The sequence below is a fragment of the Barbus barbus genome (assembly GCF_936440315.1).
Source record: "Barbus barbus genome assembly, chromosome: 9".
In the NCBI taxonomy this organism is placed as follows: Eukaryota; Metazoa; Chordata; class Actinopteri; order Cypriniformes; family Cyprinidae; genus Barbus; species Barbus barbus.
Window position 1 is genome coordinate 12,643,836 of NC_136737.1, and position 20,991 is coordinate 12,664,826.

The window sequence follows — 20,991 nt, forward strand, 5'->3', positions numbered from 1 at the left end:
TGGTAGTACGTACATACTGTTTATGCAGTGTATATGTGCATATGCATGTAAGTGTGAGTGCTATGTCAAACTCCTGTGCTCCCTTGCACTCTGAACAAGTAAAGCATACACAAGTGTACTGTTTTACCTTTTTCACATCTGTGTAGTTTGGCGTGTATGTGGCTAATTATTTTATGTTTGTGTGTAGAGTTACTATAATACCATTAGAGTTCAAATAGATTTGAAAGAAGTATTTGCTTTTGCAAGACATGTATGATGTTTTGCATGTTGTTGTTGTAATAATAATAATAATACGTTTTATTTATATAGTGCCTTTCCATTCAAGGTCGCTTTACGGTGAAGAGACCGTGTGTGTGTTTTGTGGTTTTGTGTGTAGAGTTTTGAGAAATGGAGCAAGTTTCAAAAGTTTCAAATGACAGCTTATGAACAGATAAATAGATGGAGAATACGGCAATGACTGGTATTTCTTCTCTCTCTAGATGTAATATGTTTTCTTTAAAAAAAACCCAGGCTTGTTCTTAAAGGGTGATGTTATGTCCTCATTATTATTAATCAAGGAATAACACACAGGTCTGTTGCTATTCAAAACAGTAAAAGAAATTGATTTGTTAAAAAAACAGAAAACGCATCTTAGTTGGTTAAATTCAAGAAGAAAAAAAGCTCTTATCTAAAACACTGTTCTCTTCATACAAAAGTAAATAAGTGTGTAATAAAGTTAAAAAGTCATCTGTGTTTAACATTTAAATACAACATAATTATGTCTTGTACAGAAATAACTTGTGAGCTTCAGGCTACCACAGTTGGAGTAAAAAAGATCAGACCACAGGGAAAAATTATTTTCAGACCTGGAGAAGTTGTGGAGATCACCTGCTCTGAACAAGCCTGGTTATATGGTCAAAAAGAAACCAGCAAATTATTTAAATGCCAAGATAATGGGCAGTGGGACAATGAGCCTCTTTGTAAAGGTAAGATTATAAACACTTCTGGATTTGGTGATGAACTCACTGCATGTTATTAAAAGCATGTGAATATTGTTTCAGAGATTAGATGCAATGTTCCACGTGACCAGCATGTGAGTAGACTACAACAGTACTTTAGAGAAGATATGAAACTGAGAGCAAAACAATATTACGATTGCGAGTCTGGGTATCGTAAAATGGCAGAAGAGGCCACATGTACACGAGATGGATGGACACCAAAACCACTGTGTGCTGGTATGTTCTGCTATTAAATTTCAATATATGAAAATGAATGAGGTAATTATTCAATTCACCTCATTATCATATTAGAGATTTACTAATTGCACATTTTCTTAGAGATGACAGTCTCAGCGAAATGTGGGCCACCACCACAGCTGAACAATGCAGATACAATAGACATGCCAAAAAAGGAATACGATACAGGAGAGCGAGTTGAATACATCTGCTTTAGTAAATACACACTGAATCTGCAACACCCTTTCACCAAATACTTGACCTGTCAGCAAGGTGAATGGAGAGGGAGTGTTAAGTGTTTAGGTAAATATGAACAGACTTCGCCATTTATATCTTCTATTTACATCATGATGTAATCTTGTAGTTTTAAGTTGTAGGTTATGATGATTAGTTATTGAATGCATATTGTGACACTGATATTGTGACATGCTGGGTTTATTTCAGAGCCCTGTACAGTGACAAAGGAGATAATGGATGAAAAAGGTATAGACTTGGCCTATGCTAATGACCAAAAGATGTTTGCACCACATAATGATCACATCACCTTTATGTGTCAGAGGGGCAAATTTCAAAGAATTGATATTGCCCTGAGACAAAAGTGTAATGATGGAATGATGACTTTGCCTGAGTGTGTGTAACAGAAGGAATAAAACAAAGATGAGGCATCAGCTGTACTATTAGACAAATAAGCAGATCAAAATAAATCTTCTTTTTCCAAATCAATTTGTCTGTTTTGTCTGATTTCTTGCAAGATAAAAAGCAAACAAGCACACAAACGAACAAGAAAAAAACTTCAAAAACTTCTAGCAAACCTTTATTTTTGTCCTCCGATTCTTTTCAAGTACAGTGGCTTCTTTATTTCTTTATTCTTAATTTGAGACTATGCTAATTTGCGCCGCGCTTGATATATTGCATTGGTCAGTATGTAAATGAGATGTTGCATCTGTGTTCTTTAGTTTGCACATTGTTAGTAAATCACACGGAGAAATTTTCCCTCCCATCGACGCTGTTTTGGAATTGCATTCTTGCGTTAATTTACCCTGTTTAGAAAAACTGGCCCAAAGACTTTTAAGATGAAAATGACATGAAATTATCATTATAGCCAGTAGATGGCAGCAGAGGAACACTCATTAGCTCAGTTGCGATTTCAACTCTATTTTTGTCATGTCTTGCTTTTGAAATGACTATTTTATTCCATTTTAGCCATTTTACTGTACCCAAGTACGAAGTAAATAAATAAATAAATAGGCAAACCCAGACGTGTGAATGTTATAATAAATGTATTAGGTGAGTGATGGCGCAGTGGATAAGACACATGCCTTTGGTGTGAGAGACCCGGGTTCGAATCCACTGTGAGACACCAATGTGTCCCTGAGCAAGACACTTAACCCCTAGTTGCTCCAGAGGCGTGCGACCTCTGACATATATAGCAATTGTAAGTCGCTTTGGATAAAAGCGTCAGCTAAATGAATAAATGTATTAGCTGTTGTAATTATCATTATTATTGTCTTACTTTTTATTTTATTATACAGAACAACAGTAAAATTACATTAACATTTATTAATGTTAGTGCCTCAGTGCCTCTTATTGTTGACAACAGCAGATTTATAAATGATCCATGATGATGGATATTCTCTTCCCATAAATTTTGCATCTGAAAGGGAAACTCATACAAATGCATATTCAATAAGGTCAGGCGCAAAAATAACTGTTTTTGTGTCATTACAAATTTGAGAATATGTTTGTCGCACTTATAACATACCTTCTAAAAATTCATAAAAATGTGACTCAGCAACTAACGAATAACGCTCGTTTCAGCGCTGTTTTTTCTTGAACTTTGAACCCTGGCTAACAAGCAGATGCGCAGCGCTGTCAGAACAGATGCAATTTGTGCGTGTATTAGAAAACATAATGTTCTGCCGTTTATTTACTAATTGTTTAAGGCCATTTCAATCATCAAACATAACAAGCAACAACCACCCCTTCCTCTTCTCATCGAAGACATGCGATGCAGTGCTAAACAGTCTCTCACTGTCGGTGCTTGTAATGATTTTTGCGTCTTTCTCGAACTGTTTTAATTGCTTCTACACTGCGACATTTGCTGCATTATAAAGAGTGCACCCTTTTTCCTCTATGCTGGTTGATTTTTGATCACATCATGTCATTGTTTGGTACAATTTATCATTGTTTGGTCTTTTTGCTTATTATTCATTTTAGTGGCCGAACATTTGGTGCATACCTAAATATTAGTATACAAACATGGACTAAATATTTAAACCAAACTCAGCAAGCTGAATTGGATTTGTGAAGAAGGGGGCTGCCGTTTTTGGGACGTGGAACCGAGTCCTGTTTGGTGGGGTGGAGGAAAGGGGATGGTTGATTTTCATCTACATTACACAAACTTCAGAGATTCATATCACCACCGCTTTTAAGAGTGATTATGAATACTTTTGGAAAACAGGTAATCAAAGTTATTATTAGTACTCAATAATTTACATTTAGCATTTAGCAGACAATTCAAAGCGACTTACATTGCATTCAAGTTACAGTTTTTACATTTTATCAGCTCTTGTTTTCCCTGGGAATCAAACCCATGATATTGGCGTTGCTAGCGCAATGCTCTACTAATTGATTTATGTTAAATAAGGAACGTGACTCAGCCTTTAAACTAAATATTTTGTAGGTGTTTCAGTCAAGACTGTTTATACAGTTTATAGCTTTGTAAAAGTGTACATCTGTCATGTACATCTGATATTTATTTTTCTTCTATTAATAATCATGGATGTCTCAACAAATGCTCATGCATGGTAACACAATGACACAGAGTAGACCATATGTTTTATACAATATAATAATATATTTTTTGTATATCAATTTTATTTTATTTTTATTAATTTTTTGGTCGTTTTCCATAAACATTTACTGACCATAAAACCCAAATATGGGACGATATGACATGACTGATGATATGATATGCTGAACGTTCTAATCACGCTGGTGCGATTGTATCAAATATAGAAAATATCAATCGGCTATTTTTTTGTATTTTGGAATATGCATTCAAAATCCACTTAGCTCAAAAATCTGAGGGGCATGTGCCACTATAAGTGCATCAGTTAAATCACACACTTCAATACACACCATAAAACCACTCAGTATGGCACCACACCACAAAACCACTCTGGCTAACTACTTAGCCGTTGTCAATATAAAACTATATGAAAAATGGCACATGAAAGAGGATAACCTGCCCTAATACCCCATACGCACGCACACTCACAATTACAAACATATACAAACGCCGGGGGGACCGGTAACAATTAATCAATTAATCAATCACATTAAACCAGGACGCCCCGGCGAATAAAACGCTACCTATATACACCCAATTCAATAAACCATAAAGGCAGATAATGGGCTGCTGGCCTTCTTACCCGCTACCGGACATAGGGTACAGTGTTTGGGAAGACAATTAAGCGGCGGCCGCCGAATTTTAGAATTTTAACCCAAAACTACAAACTATCCCTCCCAATCGCTTCACACATGTCGCAGAGAAACATCCAGCCCACATCTGAGAAGGGTCTGGCTGCAGACGTGCACTTGCATTTTCAGACTTGCACTCTCAGACACCTGCACTTCCGCAAGTGACGTCACTTGCGGTCTTTATTTGTTATTTGCTGTTCAATGACCGCAGATTTGCGGGTCTTGCTTTTTCTTTTACAGATGACTTGCAGGACCCTGCCTGTATGTTATGATATTAGTTTTAATCGTTTAACCACCACAGCGTCTTGTCTCCACTGGCAACAAGCACGGTTTGTTTGGATTGCAAGTGACGTCACAGATAGCGAAAAGTGGAAGCAGCGATTGCAAGTGACATTGTAATTAGTTCATTTTTTTCTTGTATTCACCACCTGGCTACTTGTGTAAAATGTTGAGAAATTCAATTTAAAAAATAATTAATAAATAAAAAAATAAATAAAAAAGACTGCAAGTCAAGTTCAAGGTCAAGTGCTGACGAAGGTGCTGCACAGGCAAGACATCAAAAATACCAACTAACAAAAGCATTAAGACAATATTAACATTTAAAACCATTAAATGATACAAAAAGTAATACAAAACATAACCAAAGAAAAAAACAAACAGAGACCAAACAAAAAGTAAATTCAAATTAAGCAAAAGCCTGAGAAAAAAGATATGTTTTAAGAGATGATTTAAAAGAAGATAACGTAGGTGATGATCTGATTGATAAAGGCAAGGAGTTCCAGAGCATAGGACCAAGGACTGAAAAAGCTCTGTGACGTCACTTGTGGAAGTGCAGGTGTCTGAGAGTGCAAGTTTGAAAATGCAAGTGCATGTCTGCAGCCAGACCCTATTGCCACATCCCGGCACAGCAGCCTCGGCAAGAATCTCAGCAGCACTCACATACAAAATCCCTCTCAAACAACAACAGACCTCATACCTTTATCGATTCCATTAGAAATGCAGCACAGGTGTTTGTCCCTTTCCCTAATGAGACGTAAGGCAGACACTGCAGGCGCCACCACTGTCGCCCCTCCCCTTGCCTAAATGAAGGACTTACATCATGGGAAACATGGGCTGCAGCCCAGAGCCCCGAACACTAGGGAGCCCCTGAGTCAATTCTCTATTGCATTTTATATAGGGTTGCTAACCGTTCTGTATAATATGGAATCGTCCCATATTTTAAGAAATCAGTTTGTCCCGTATTTGCAGGCATATGCCGTATGACCACCTAGCCTATACAAATAACAAATAAATTATTATTTTTCCATAGTATTGTTTGAATTGCGACCCAGCAAACATTGGACCGACGGCAACGTCGTGTCCCTGGCCAAAAATAGTTGCGAAGATAAATATGTAAAAATATGTAACACAGAATATTTCCTAAAAATGCATTCAGATACGTTTGTAAATGTCTATAGTTCTCAGGGGTTGCATGTATAATTGTTACTTTGACTTTTAGCTACGTGTAGTTCAATATACCCTGTTGTGCTTCAGTTGTGAGACGATGTCCAGTAGGTAACGTCTTTTACACGTGCATTTATAGTCCATCATGACCCTCTATGAAATCCTTATGAAATATGCAAATAATTGTGATTACACCTTGGTTAATACTGCAAAAATAATTTTAAGTGCCACAAGTAGTTTTTAAGAGGTTGTGAATAGACGTCCACTGATGTCCTTTACACTTCTAGTCAAGCACCCATACAAATAAGCCAAATAAAAAATTTAAAACGGGGAAAAAAACACGGGAATCTTTATTAAAAAAACAAAACAAACATCTTCTTCCGCTTATCCGGGGCCGGGTCGCGGGGGAAGCAGTCTAAGCAGAGATGCCCAGACTTCCCTCTCCCTAGACACTTCCTCCAGCTCTTCCGGGTGGACACCGAGGCATTCCCAGGCCAGCCGGGGGACATAGTCTCTCCAGCGTGTCCTAGGTCTTCCCCGGGGTCTCCTCCCAGTGGGACGCGCCCGGAACACCTTCCCGGGAAGGCGTCCAGGAGGCATCCGGAACAGATGCCCGAGCCACCTCAGCTGACCCTTCTCAATGTGAAGGAGCAGCGGCTCTACTCTGAGCTCCTCCCGAGTGACCGAGCTTCTCACCCTATCTCTAAGGGATCGCCCAGCCACCCTGCGGAGAAAGCTCATTTCAGCCGCCTGTATCCGGGATCTTGTCCTTTCGGTCATGACCCAAAGCTCATGACCATAGGTGAGAGTAGGAACGTAGATTGACCGGTAAATTGAGAGCTTCGCCTTGCGGCTCAGCTCTTTCTTCACCACGACAGACCGGTACATCGACCGCATTACTGCAGAAGCTGCACCGATCCGTCTGTCAATCTCCCGTTCCATCCTTCCCTCACTCGTGAACAAAACCCCAAGATAATTAAACTCCTCCACTTGAGGCAGGAACTCTCCACCAACCTGAAGGGCAAATCACCCTTTTCCGACTGAGGACCATGGCCTCGGATTTGGAGGTGCTGATTCTCATCCCAGCCGCTTCACACTCGGCTGCAAACCGTCCCAGTGCATGCTGAAGGTCCTGGCTTGATGAAGCCAACACGACAACGTCGTCTGCAAAAAGCAGATACGAAATCGTGTGGTCACCAAACCTGACACCCTCCGGCCCCTGGCTGCGCCTAGAAATTCTGTCCATAAAAATTATGAACAGAACCGGCGACAAAGGGCAGCCCTGCCGGAGTCCAACATGCACCGGGAACAAGTCTGACTTACTGCCGGCAATGCGAACCAAGCTCCTGCTTCGGTCATACAGGGACCGGACAGCCCTTAGTAAAGGACCCCGGACCCCGGACCCCATACTCCCGGAGCACCCTCCACAGGCCGCCGCGAGGGACACAGTCGAATGCCTTCTCCAAATCCACAAAACACATGTGGACTGGTTGGGCAAACTCCCATGAACCCTCCAGCACCCTGTAGAGGGTATAGAGCTGGTCCAGTGTTCCACGGCCCGGACAAAAAACCACACTGTTCCTCCTGAATCCGAGGTTCTACTATCGACCGTATTCTCCTCTCCAGTACCCTGGCATAGACTTTCCCAGGGAGGCTGAGAAGTGTGATCCCCCTGTAGTTGGAACACACCCTCCGGTCCCCCTTCTAAAAAAGAGGGACTACCACCCCGGTCTGCCACCCCAGAGGCACTGTCCCCGACCGCCACGCGATGCTGCAGAGGCGTGTCAGTCAAGACAGCCCCACAACATCCAGAGACTTGAGGTACTCAGGGCGGATCTCATCCACCCCCGGTGCCCTGCCACCGAGGAGTTTCTTGAGTACCTCGGTGACTTCAGCTTGGGTGATGGATGAGTCCACCTCTGAGCCCCCAGGCTCTGCTTCCTCAATGGAAGATGTGACGGCGGGATTGAGGAGATCCTTGAAGTATTCCTTCCACCGTCCAACGATATCCCCAGTCGAGGTCAGCAGCTCCCCACCTCTACTGTAAACAGCGTTGGTAGGGCACTGCTTCCCTCTCCTGAGGCGCCGGACGGTTTGCCAGAATCTCTTCGAGGCCAGCCGATAGTCCTTCTCCATGGCCTCACCGAACTCCTCCCAGGCCCGAGTTTTTGCCTCCACAACCACCCGGGCTGCAGTTCGCTTGGCCTGTCGGTACCCGTCAGCTGCCTCAGGAGTCCCACAAGCCAGCCAGGCCCGATAGGACTTCTTCAGCTTGACGGCATCCCTTACTTCCGGTGTCCACCACCTGGTTCGGGGATTACCGCCTCGACAGGCACCGGAGACCTTACGGCTACAGCTCCGAGCAGCCGCTTCGACAATGGAGGTGGAGAACATGGTCCACTCGGACTCAATATCTCCAGCCTCCCTCGGGATCCGGTCGAAGCTCCGCCGGAGGTGGGAGTTGAAGATCTCTCTGACAGGAGACTCTGCCAAACGTTCCCAGCAGACCCTCACAGTACGCTTGGGTCTGCCGAGTCTGTCCAGCTTCCTCCCCCGCCATCGGATCCAACTCACCACCAGGTGGTGATCAGTTGACAGCTCCGCCCCTCTCTTTACCCGAGTGTCCAAGACATACGGCCGCAGGTCAGATGAAACGACCACAAAGTCGATCATCGACCTACGGCCTAGGGTGTCCTGGTGCCACGTGCACTGATGGACACCCTTATGCTTGAACATGGTGTTCGTTATGGACAAACTGTAACTAGCACAGAAGTCCAATAACTGAACACCACTCGGGTTCAGATCAGGGTTCCTCCCAATCACGCCCCTCCAGGTGTCACTGTCGCTACCCATGTGGGCATTGAAGTCCCCCAGTAGAACGACGGAGTCCCTGGTTGGAGCACTTTCCAGCACCCCTCCCAGAGACCCCAAGAAGGCCGGGTACTCTGCACTGCCGTTTGGCCCGTAGGCACACACGACAGTGAGAGACCTATCCCCTACCCGTAGGCGCAGGGAAACGACCCTCTCGTTCACCAGGGTGAACTCCAACACATGGCGGCTGAGCTGGGGGGCTATAAGCAAACCCACACCAGCCCGCCGCCTCTCACCATGGGCAACTCCAGAGTGGTGAAGAGTCCATCCTCTCTCGAGGAGTGTGGTTCCAGAGCCCAAGCCGTGCGTAGAGGTGATCCCAACTATCTCTAGTCGGAACCTCTCAACCTCACACACAATCTCAGGCTCCTTCCCCGCCAGCGAGGTGACATTCCACGTCCCTAGAGCTAGCTTCTGTGTCCAGGGATCAGGTTGTTGAGGCCCCCGCCTTCGACTGCCGCCCGATCCTCTTAGCACCGGCCCCTTACGGTCCCTCCTGCAGGTGGTGAGCCCACGGGAAGGCGGCCCCACGTCGCTCCTTCGGGTTGAGCCCGGCCGGACCCCATGGGGGGAGGCCCGGCCACCAGGCACTCGCATACGAGCCCCAACCCCGGGCCTGGCTCCAGGGTGGGGCCCCGGCTGCGCCATACCGGGCGACGTCACTGTCCTCTGTTTATTTTTCTTCATAAGGGGGTTTTTGAACCGCTCTTAGTCTGACCCGTCGCCTAGGACCTATTTGCCTTGGGAGACCCTACCAGGGGCATATAGCCCCAGACAACATAGCTCCTAGGTTCATTCGGGTACTCAAACCCCTCCACCACGTTAAGGTGGCAGTTCAAGGAGGGGTATTTGTATTTACATCTTGTTTAATGTCAAATTATATTCACAAAGTGCCCTGTGTGGTTAAGTAATTGTGCCACTGCATTTTAGTCATTATTTGACCTGTTTCCTGTACATTACAATACTTATGTATAAATTTATAAATGTATAAAACACACTTAAAACAAGAAATCAAAAGATAATTTCAGTGTAAGCCATGAATGACAGTCATTATTGTCACAAAAACAGTGGATATGGATAGGGTCATGGTTCAGAGCACTTTTACTTGATAGATGAGTGGTTGTATATATATAAATATATATATATATATATATATATATATATATATATATATATATATATATATATAGTTTCCTCCTCTCTCTTATGAAATGGGTAAACTCTGGTCCACACTCCAATAGGCCCTTTTCACAATGACGTCAGCTAACTTCCGCTTTTACGCAAAGCAAGCAGTGGATCCGTACTTCCGTTATACCCAGAGCTGGGTAGATTATTTACAAATTGTAATCTGTTACTGATTCCAAATTACATGACACAAATTGTAGTCAGTAACGTAATCCATTACATTACACATTTTAGTTAATATAATCAGATTACTTTTAGATTACTTTTGACCTAACTCGTTTATCACATTGATTTAAACAGGATAATCTTATACCATAATGATATAAAAATACAGAGTGAGAAAGTATATTCCTTTCATTCTAATTAACAACATGAAGTGCATTACACATTATATTACATCAAGGTTTCCCAAACTGTGGTTCGTAAATTAAATTCGGTGGGCGGTGAATTGAAAGAAAGGCAAAGCTGTAATTAAATCAAATTAAAAATGTAAAATTAAAATGAATAATTTTAAAATAACAATCAAAATAATTAACTTACTAAAAAAGAAGAAATATTTTGTGTTTACCGGCACACCATATGACCATTAACCAATGTCAGAGAACCGTGAACATGCAAATGTGATACTTAATTATTAAAATATTTATTTTCAAAATCTCAGGGGTACTTATAGGGGGTCATTGATTATGATTTAACTTTTTTAACTTTAGTTAGTGTGTAATGTTGCTGATTGAGCATAAACAACATCTGCAAAGTTACGATGCTCAAAGTTCAATGCAAACAGTAAATATATTAGGTGAAAGACAAAAAATTTAAGGATGTCTGCAAATAAGAAATAACGAGAATTTGTGCATTTTAATCGGTTTGAAAGACAAAAGCCTTTCAATAATACATATTTAACAGTAGGTTAAATAACCTACTAATACAACACAATTAATGTCTGCTGCAAGGTATCAAACCACGTTGTTAATCATGGTATACTCACTAAATTAAGTAGTTTAATCCATTTGTATTATAGTTTTTTTTTTTTTTTTACAATTCCCTAACAATAAATAGGTCATACCAGTGACGTCAGCTAAAAGCTTCATATGAAATCATGAGATAAATAAGAAACTTTCTGATAACTGAAAAGAGACAGTGGATTTATCATGGGCCTTTCTTTAAAATGTAGATCTTCAAGAAATAGAAAGAAGGAAGTCAAATAATGCCATTAGTGTGATTTCTATTTCAAAATAAATGATTTTTGTTAAATGGTAACACCAGTGACACAACTCCATGGGACCACCGTTTATAATGAATTAAAAAACAAATATTGCCACATTGATGGCTCAAGAAGGTGTAATTGTTCAAATAACATATTGTTTAATTTTAAAATATAAATAAACTGTAACCCTAAAGTGTTTTTCAAGTGTAATATTTCTGTAAAGGCTAGGGACAGAAAAATTGGCATTTTCATAGAATGACCCATTTATTTATTCATGACTTAAATCGTATCATGTTTATCAAAATAAAGTGGAAAAATATAGACCACATTTTATTGATATTTAAATAGTACAAGCTTATGTTGAATATTATTATTGTACATACAGATGCTATAGGCTATTAAGCAGTACATAAATTATTGAATGAAAAATCTTTGTTACCACATGCAAATATCTAAAACTTATTTGACAAATATATCTAACAGCAATAAAGACAGCAAACGCTGTGCGAGAGTCGCAGAAATCAGAAAGTACGACTTCTCCATTCACAACGCCTCCCTCGACCAAGCGACAAATCTCGCCGATCGGTATTCGGTAAGTTCATTTGAGATGCCAGACGCCTCGTCTTGAATGAGGACGAGAGAAGAAAGCTGCAGTCATCCTTTAATCGTATTTGTGGAAGATGTATAAGTGCCTGGTTGAACTCCATGCTGGTAGCGATAGCGCTTTACTATGCAGGCGGAAGTAAGAATACCCTGCTTCGACTCAAAACGGAAGTTGCGTGACATCATGTGAAAAGGGTCTATACAGTAGGTGGCGATATGGGCTAGTTGCATATCTCCGCCATCTTGGATTTCCGGTCTAGCGAGTGTGTGTATAGATGCTTCCGGTTGTGCTAAACGCCAGTGTAGAGAACCGGAGAAATACAAATATTACCTTCTATATATGTTTACAGGATTTATAATATCATTTCAAATGCAAATAAGATCTAGACTGCTATTATCACTCTACTATAAATGTTAACTGCGCCAGTGGATTTGAAACTTACATACGTTAATCCCTACTGTTTACAAAACGAAAGTTGAACTCGTGGTGTGTACACACAGCTACACATTTTTTCCTCACCAGTTATGTACAAATTACTTATTTCTCGAAAATGTTTGTATTACATTTATTTATTTTTAATGAAATGTTATGGGCTGCGATTGATCTTCATAAATATCCATTTCTCAGTTTTGCATATACATCAGTTTGTTCCATCATCTTTTTCACAACATATTTTAATATTTTACACAGTTAACTTTGCATCAAACATTTTTTTTTTAAATGAAAAATGATATCTGATAATGAATGCAAAAGAAATCATAAAAATACATGTGCTGCTTGTAGACATAATTATTTATGCAACAGATCTTTCACAAAACAGATAAATATTAATAAAACACACAGGTAATGCAAACACCGATCTTTTAATTAATGCCAACCTACCATATTATGTTACAGTTATAAATTATCAAAAAGTTAATATAAATACATGCAGATATCTCTGAGCATCTCGTTTGACAGTCACAAACCTTATAACTAGCAGTCAGAACAAAATCAACTCTCCGAAAATGTACAGTATTGCATGTTTGAATGATTTGTGTTTGAATGAAGAGATCCCTGCAGACTGATAAGCGCTGATGTTGAGCCTCATCAACAGAAGAAATAAGAAATCTTCGCGGTTTATCTTGATGAATTTCCACACAGAGGTACGCAATAATGTAGCAAGAATGTTTTCTCTTGTCTTTGATATACCACTATCCGCTTTTTAATCTGACATTCATTATTTCTATCTAGCCAAGTTTCGTATGAAGTTTCCCCTTACAGTAAATGTGAACATCGCAAGACCGGAAGTAAGTATGCACACACTCGAGTTGCCGAAGCTCACTGGCGCCATCTTTTGCACCGAGCCCATTGCACCTTAACGTTGGCACTACCCGCCAGAAAACTGAAGAAGAAGAAGAAGAATAAGAAGAGAACTTGAGGAGGGTGCTTGGCTGTGTTGCAAAAGTTGACGAATTATTAAAAATCTACTGTTGGGTAAGTACATTTTGCATTAAAGTGGTTGAGTTTTACTTGTTTGACACGAGGGAACCGAAAGAAATGATGTGCATATTGTCAGCTGAAATATATTTTGAGTTTGGCTAAAATTAGTTAGTAGGCTAAAAGTTAGTTGGGGTAAGATTAGGCTTTACCCTAAAAAGAAACTCTGCTGGTGTGAATTTGCCAGTATAAACCACCATGGGGTCTCTACACTTGAGTTGTGTTGTTTTATGCAGTTAAGCATACTTCTTGGTGGGAAATTGATAGCAAAATCATCAAATCCCCAATCTGTTCATTTTGGCTAAATGCCGTGCTACTGCAAGAACATGGTGTAATAGATCCAGGGTTCCCAATCCTGGTCTACAAGGACACCTGGCTTAATTATTTTCAAACTTTAGTATTTTTGTTGTTTACTTGTTTGATTTATGGCTGTTTAACAGTCCAGAACATCCAGAAGATGACATATTTAGATTTCCAGGGACGTGCAGAAAAGACGTGTAATTCACGGCCAGAAGACGTCAAAGACATCGGTTCAATTTTCCTTTTGGAGATATTTTTCAACCATGATGGGACGTGTCAGAGGGACGTCTTTTCAACGGTCATTAAACATCCAAATGTTTGCTGGGAAGTAATCTTAATGATTCCTAAATGCATCTACTTTCGGAAGGCCAAATAAAGTGCTTTTGCTTTCGCATAGAAACACACAGTGTCTCCCTGACATAGCTGCATCAACACTACTGCGGTTACTGAAACCACGCCGCCTTTCTTTGCATGAACATTTGGACGGCATTACGCAAATATTTCGACATTGTGACGTAGACATGTGGGGCCGTGTTTGAAGGAGCTGTTTAAGGGGGGCATGGCAGAGTCTTAACATTGATAAAGAATATATCTTTGGTTTTGAGCAGTGGTGGAAAGAGTACTGAACAAATATACTCAAGTAAAATTACCATTACCTTCCAGAAATTGTAGTGCGAGTAGAGTAAAAGTACTTGTCCAAAAAACTTGAGTAAGAGTAAAAGAGTAGCCTATAAATATTTTCCAGCATCAGTAAACTGAGCTGGAACATGAATTTGTGTCAGGTTTTCAACAAATCATTTTTGGGGGCGTTGAGTTGAGTCCTGTTTGGTGGGTCAGAGGGAAGGGGTCAGTTGCTTTTTATCTGCATTACACAGACTTCAGAGATTCATATAACCACCACTCTTAAGAGTTCATGAATACATCTTTTGGAAAACAGGTCATCTGAGTTTTTCAATAGTACTCATTCATGTTTAACACTAATAGAGTAATAACACTTATAGAGTATATTAGCTTTGTAAACTGTACTAAGCCATTTATCATGTTTTACAGCTTAAAATGAAATAATGTGAGATATTTCTCTTCTATTAATGATCATGGATATCTCAACAAATGCTCAAGGTAACACAATGATACACAAAGTAGCTAAAGGATAAACATCTAATATAATAATATCATGTTTGTATATCACTTTTATTTATAATCATGGTTTTTTGTTCATTTTCCATTAAATTTCACTGACCATAAAACCCAAATGTGGGTCTAAATTTGAAGTAAATTTAGCTGTCATTACACTGTCCTGCTCTGCTTTATTTCAGTGAAATCACAGATATATTTTAATTATTTTATTTTATTTCTTGATCTACAGAAGTTATTTGTGAGTGGGAACAACTCATCAATGTTGACATTTTAACTGGATATCCAGGTATCGTTTCACCTTATAAACCTGGGCATGTTTTAGTTTTTCGCTGCACTGATGTGAACGTGAAGATGCAAGGACAACGAACGATTGAATGCCTGTCAAATGGAAAATGGGATCACCCATATCCAAAATGTGAAGGTATGAAACAATACTACAATGTATTATTTGCTTTAAACCTTTTTACAAAATGTTGCTATGTTTATTATGTATAGAGTATAAAACTTCATGAATTATATCCTTGATTAAAAAAAAATAATTAAAGGTAAAGTTAACATCTATGTGTTATTCATTAAAACATCATTCATACATCAAATATTCACACATGGCAATGACTAGAAGATTTTGTTCAGTGTCTTTCTTCATCTCTTAGTGAGTTGATTAACAGCTGACAAGCCCCAGCAAGCAAAAAATATACAGCAAAAACAAAAACAAAAAAAAGTTGAGCCAACTTAATATTTTAAGGCAACCAGCTTTAGTAGATTTTTGAGCTTTCTCAACTTGTTGTTTTAAGTTTATACAACAAAAATAAGTTGAGAGAACATAAAAATCTGCTGATTCTGGTTGCCTTAAAATTTTAAGTTGGCTCAACTTTTTTTTTCTTTTTTTACAGTGCAGCATGCTGGTTATTTATGTTTTGAAGCATGGCTGCTGGTTTGAGCTGGTTCTTTGCTGGTCATGAGCTGGTTTAAGATGGTTCTTAGCTGGTCATGTGCTGGTCCTAAGCAACTAGCTCCTGCTCAGTACCAGCACATGACCAGCTTAAACCAACTCGTGACCATCTTAAACCAGATCAAACAGCAGCCATGCTTCAAAACCTACCTAACCATATGCTGGATTTTTCAGCAGGGGTAACACACAGGTCTGTTGCTATTCAAAACAGAAAAAAATCACCCTGGACCCCTCACATCTAGCACACTCCTACTTTGAACTGTTGCTGTCTGGTCGACACTACAGAGCTCTGAGCACCAGAACGGCCAGGCACAGGAACAGTTTCTTCCCTCAGGCAATCCATCTCATGAACACTTGACAATAATTGTGGAACACACACTATTTATACACTCATACACTTATTTATCTAACACACCTACTTAGTCTACATTTCAATTTGCACATAATACACCTGTACCTGAACCTGAACTGTCTATTGTTATATACGTATCTGTACATACAATTGTCAACTTGTATATTGTTATTCCATATTTACTTGTTATATTTTTTCATTCTTCTTTTTATTATCTGTTTTTTTTTTTTGTTCTGTCACTGTCATTCTGTTGCACTATGGAAGCTTCTGTCAACCGTTATGGTTGACAGAATGCAGCATTATCCAACCGTTAATAAGGTTGGATAATGCTGCATGACTTTTGCGCCAATTTGATCAGCACTTAAATAGAGTTTAGCTTTAAACACACTTTTAATTCAGTTTTATGACCCCTAAGAGATAGTAGCAATAACAACAGAGCTCCCGGAAAGTTAATCCATGGTTGTTTGCATCTGTCATGTGGCTCTGATAGGTGTTTGCTGTGATGAACATCTTCAATTGATATCTAAGTATTTTAAATACTGTACCTATTTGTAGATTTCCATATATCGTAATACACCTTAATTATGACCATTTATACTTATATTTTCAAGTTTTTTATTATCTGTACCCTGAAGCCTGAATTGATTGTTTTCATTTAATATAGCAGTTTTCTAACACAAACATGGTGAAGCTGTTCAGTAAAAAAAGCAAACAAGATCAGAAATGGTTAAGGGATAGGGAAATCCTTTTAAATATTACTAAACAGTGTATTGTTTTTGTAATATTATACAGATTATTAATTCTTCATAATTTAATTCAAAATATATGTTAATTTATAATGTAACAATTTAAAATGCAACTGAAAGTAATTCAAAATGCATCTGAATTCAATTCAGTATACAATCCAATTTTAAAAAAACCTTGAACAATGGTAAGTGTAAGAGAATTATCAAATGCTTTAATGAATGACATATATAATTAATAAACTTTGATTAAAAATATTAACATGCCCCGTTGGTATGCCTAGAGAGTCAAACCAGGGCCTGTCAGTGGGATGGTGGTTCTGTTTGCTCACTGATACAATAAGGTAGCTATCTCTGATAGCTTTATGAGCACATTTCAGTATGATCGCATTTCTGGCAAGTGTTTTATAACGGACACTCACTGAAGCGTGTTTTTATAGAAGTTTGCTATGTACAGTGGTGTATGGCATCAACATTCACTCTGACACAGGAACTGTTCACTGGTCAGTCATGTTGAGCTGCCTTCAGATCACCACACTCAAATTCATGTCTTTATTTTATTTATTTTTTTAAATTTATGTTTTTCTCTGTTTAATAATTCTGAATACAGATCCGTGTGTATTTATATAACTTTAAGGAGACTGGGATAGTGGTCTGTTGGCGTCTCTGTGTGGTCCTGCTTGGTACTGCAGCTTGACTTTTAGTTATTTATATATGTATAGAAAATGGTCTAAACAAATGTAACATTTATTTATTTTTCTCACAGATTTTGCTGTTGCACTGTATACATCAATTTTGAATTATAATAAAAAATTAAAGACAAAATGTTTTCATTTTTCTTGAAAAAAGCTTGCAGAAAATATAGTTCCCTTTCGAAAGCTACAATCGATGCTGCGCTGCTCAGCGCATTGGAAACATCTTTAGTCGTCATCGGCGCGCACCCGCAACACGAGGCTATAAATAGATGAGCCACAGGTGCATCATCAGGTCTTTTGTCTTCAGACCATTCTGTGTATGTGTGCGTCGAGTCAGGTAGTGTGCAGAAAATTCTCATTCTCAAATCTTTTTCTCTCACGTTACAACAAAGAGTTTAAAAAGTAAAAGAAGAGAAATGAGCCAACAAATCAGTAAGCGTTGTGTTCCTCCATGCTCCCATCCCATGTCTGAGCTGGATACACACGATTACTGTTTTGTTTGTTTGGGGGAAGAGCACGCGGTTCTGGCTATAGAGAAAGGCGGGTGCGAGCATTGTGACCAGCTCACAGTTAAGATGCTTCGCTCCCGTCTGAACTATTTCCAGTCCGCACCCGCATTACCATCGTGGGGCTCTCGTATGGATCTGCATGACGAGCAAGAGACGGGTCCGTCCCTTTCGCTTGCTGCGTCACCAGATCCTAACATCCCTTCTCGTGATCTTGAAGCGCGCTCCGGTGCTTCTTCAGTTCAGGAGGGGGATGATATATCTCTTGGTTCTTCAGATCACGAGCAGCCAGCCTCTGAGCATTCCTCTCGCAAAAAGAAATCTGTCGAGGAATTGCTAGAGGTGGTTACTCGCGCGGTGGCCAGGTTACAGCTTGACTGGCCACGTGAACAAGAGACCCCCAAACGTAATAAGCTAGAGGATAGGTTTCTGTCCGGTGGCAGGGGGGAGAGGCCACAACATCAGTCTCTCCCCTTTTTCGAGGACCTCCATGATGAGCTGTCTAAGTCATGGAGTAAACCATATACTTCTCGCGTCTTTGTGCCTTCGACGTCGACTTTTTCGACTATCGTGGGTGCGAAGTCGCGGGGGTATACGGAGATGCCTCGGGTTGAAGAGACGCTCGCGAGCTATGTTTCACCCAAAGCCGCATCTTCGATAAAGAAACCTACCCTCCCCACTAAACCTTGTCGTATAACATCATCACTAGTGGGTAAAGCTTTCCAAGCTGCAGGTCAGGCTGGTGCTGTGCTGCACACTATGGCAGTGTTACAGGCATACCAGGCTGACCTGTTGAAGGATTTGAGTATGGGCAGTACCATCGACGAGGAAGCGTTCTCTGAGCTTCGTCGAGTCTCAGATCTGTCTCTCCGTGCGACCAAGCAAACGGCCCGTGCCATCGGCCGTTTAATGAGTGCTTTAGTCAGCACGGAGAGACACCTGTGGCTGAATCTGACAGGTATTAAAGAGAAAGATTGTTTGTTTCTGTTAGACTCCCCTGTTTCTCCCTCTGGTTTGTTTGGCGACTCCGTGAACACCGTAGTGGCCAGATTTAAAGAGGTGAATAAACACGAAGAAGCATTCGTTCAGTTCCTTCCTCGCCGCACTCAAGGGGAGGGGCCGTCTGCCACCCAGCCCCGCGCCGGTCCTTCAAAAGCTAGGGAGGTTAAAAAGCAGAGCGTGGCGGAGCGTGGTCCCCCTCGTAGAGACTGGGGACAGGCTCACCGCGCTCAGCAACCTCCCAAGCCAGACCTCAGGACTATTATTAACAAGAAGCGAAAGTCATGATGGTCTGAAGCCCAATCTGGTGGGGGTAGTCCCCCACGGGATGGGACGCGTTCAAGATCTCTTCGCCCCTTCCCGCTACCCTCACAAAACCACTCCATCCCCGCCACCTCTCGTGCTTCGGGGGGCAGCGGTTTCCAGCAAAATGTTAGATGGTCCGTTGTTTCCGGCTGTCATTCCGGACGCGGAACATCTAACATCCCCTCAAAAGGAAGTATTAAAATTAATACCACTCTCAGAGAGTCTGGCAGCGTGGAAACTTCTGCCAGGCATTTCTGCGTGGGTATTAAGCACAGTGCAGATAGGATACAGAATCCAATTTATTCGTCGTCCTCCGCGTTTCAACGGCATGGTTTTCACTTCCGTGAAACCGGAGCTGATGCACGTACTGTCACAAGAGCTGCAAACTCTTCTGAGCAAAGAGGCCATAGAACATGTTCCTCTTCCAGAGAGAGAGTCGGGCTATTACAGCAGATACTTCCTGGTTCCCAAAAAGGATGGGGGGGTACGTCCAATCTTGGATCTTTGAGGCTTAAACCGTGCAGTCAAAGCGCTCAAGTTCAAGATGTTAACCGTCAAGACGGTCGTGACGCAAATTCAACATCACGATTGGTTCGTCACGATCGATCTGAAGGACGCATATTTCACATAGAAATATTGCCACAACACAGGAAATTCCTGAGGTTCGCTTTCGGGGGCGAAGCGTACCAATTTCGGGTTCTTCCATTCGGCCTAGCCTTGTCACCTCGCACATACACAAAATGCATGGATGCAGCACTGGCTCCATTACGACTCCAGGGCATTCGCATTTTGAATTACATCGACGATTGGTTAATATTAGCACAATCGCGAGAGATGGCGCTCCAACACAGAGACATCGTGTTAGCTCATCTAGTTTCTCTAGGGTTGAGACTCAACACCAAGAAAAGTGTTCTTTCTCCTGCCCAGAGAACGACTTATCTCGGGATCATTTGGGATTCGATCACGATGCGGGCACAACTGTCTCCCGCTCGTATCAAGACCATTCGGCAGACCATGAGCAAAGTCAGGCTAGGCCAAGATCGCACTGTTCGTCAGTACCAAAAAATGTTAGGTTACATGGCTTCAGCATCCACGGTGATTCCTCTGGGGCTGTTGCACATGAGACCGTTTCAGTTGTGGCTGAAAGCCAGAGGATTTCATCCAAGAGCCAATCCTCAAAGGCAAATAAAAGTGACGCGCCGTGGGCTTCGTACACTATCTCTGTGGCTCAGACCCCGGTTCCTTGCCTTGGGTCCCACTCTAGGGGCGCTGTGTCGTCGCAGACTGCTAACGACGGACGCCTCCCTGATGGGCTGGGGAGCGGTCTTAGATGGCCGTCCAGCTCAAGGGGAATGGGAGGGCCATCAATTCGATTGGCACATCAATTGCCTCGAGCTGATGGCCGTATTTCTGGCTCTGAAATATTTTCTCCATCAATTGAGGGGCTGTCATGTCCTAGTGAGGGTGGACAACACAGCAGCAGTCTCTTATATAAATCACCAGGGAGGTCTGCGCTCA

General features: G+C 41.2%; 2 protein-coding genes across 3 annotated transcripts in view; both read left to right on the top strand.

Moving 5' to 3' along the window:
- The window catches only part of cfh (complement factor H), a 159,924-nt gene that overhangs the window by 53,537 nt on the left and 85,396 nt on the right, over window positions 1-20,991 (top strand). The gene's annotated exons all lie outside the window — the stretch shown is intronic.
- Window positions 659-1,937, top strand: LOC306875473 (complement factor H-related protein 1-like). Its single transcript, XM_079426058.1, has 4 exons — window positions 659-965; window positions 1,041-1,214; window positions 1,317-1,517; window positions 1,659-1,937. Exons 1-4 carry the CDS (start codon window positions 758-760, stop codon window positions 1,850-1,852), a joined length of 777 nt encoding a protein of 258 aa, XP_079282184.1. The 5' UTR covers window positions 659-757; the 3' UTR covers window positions 1,853-1,937.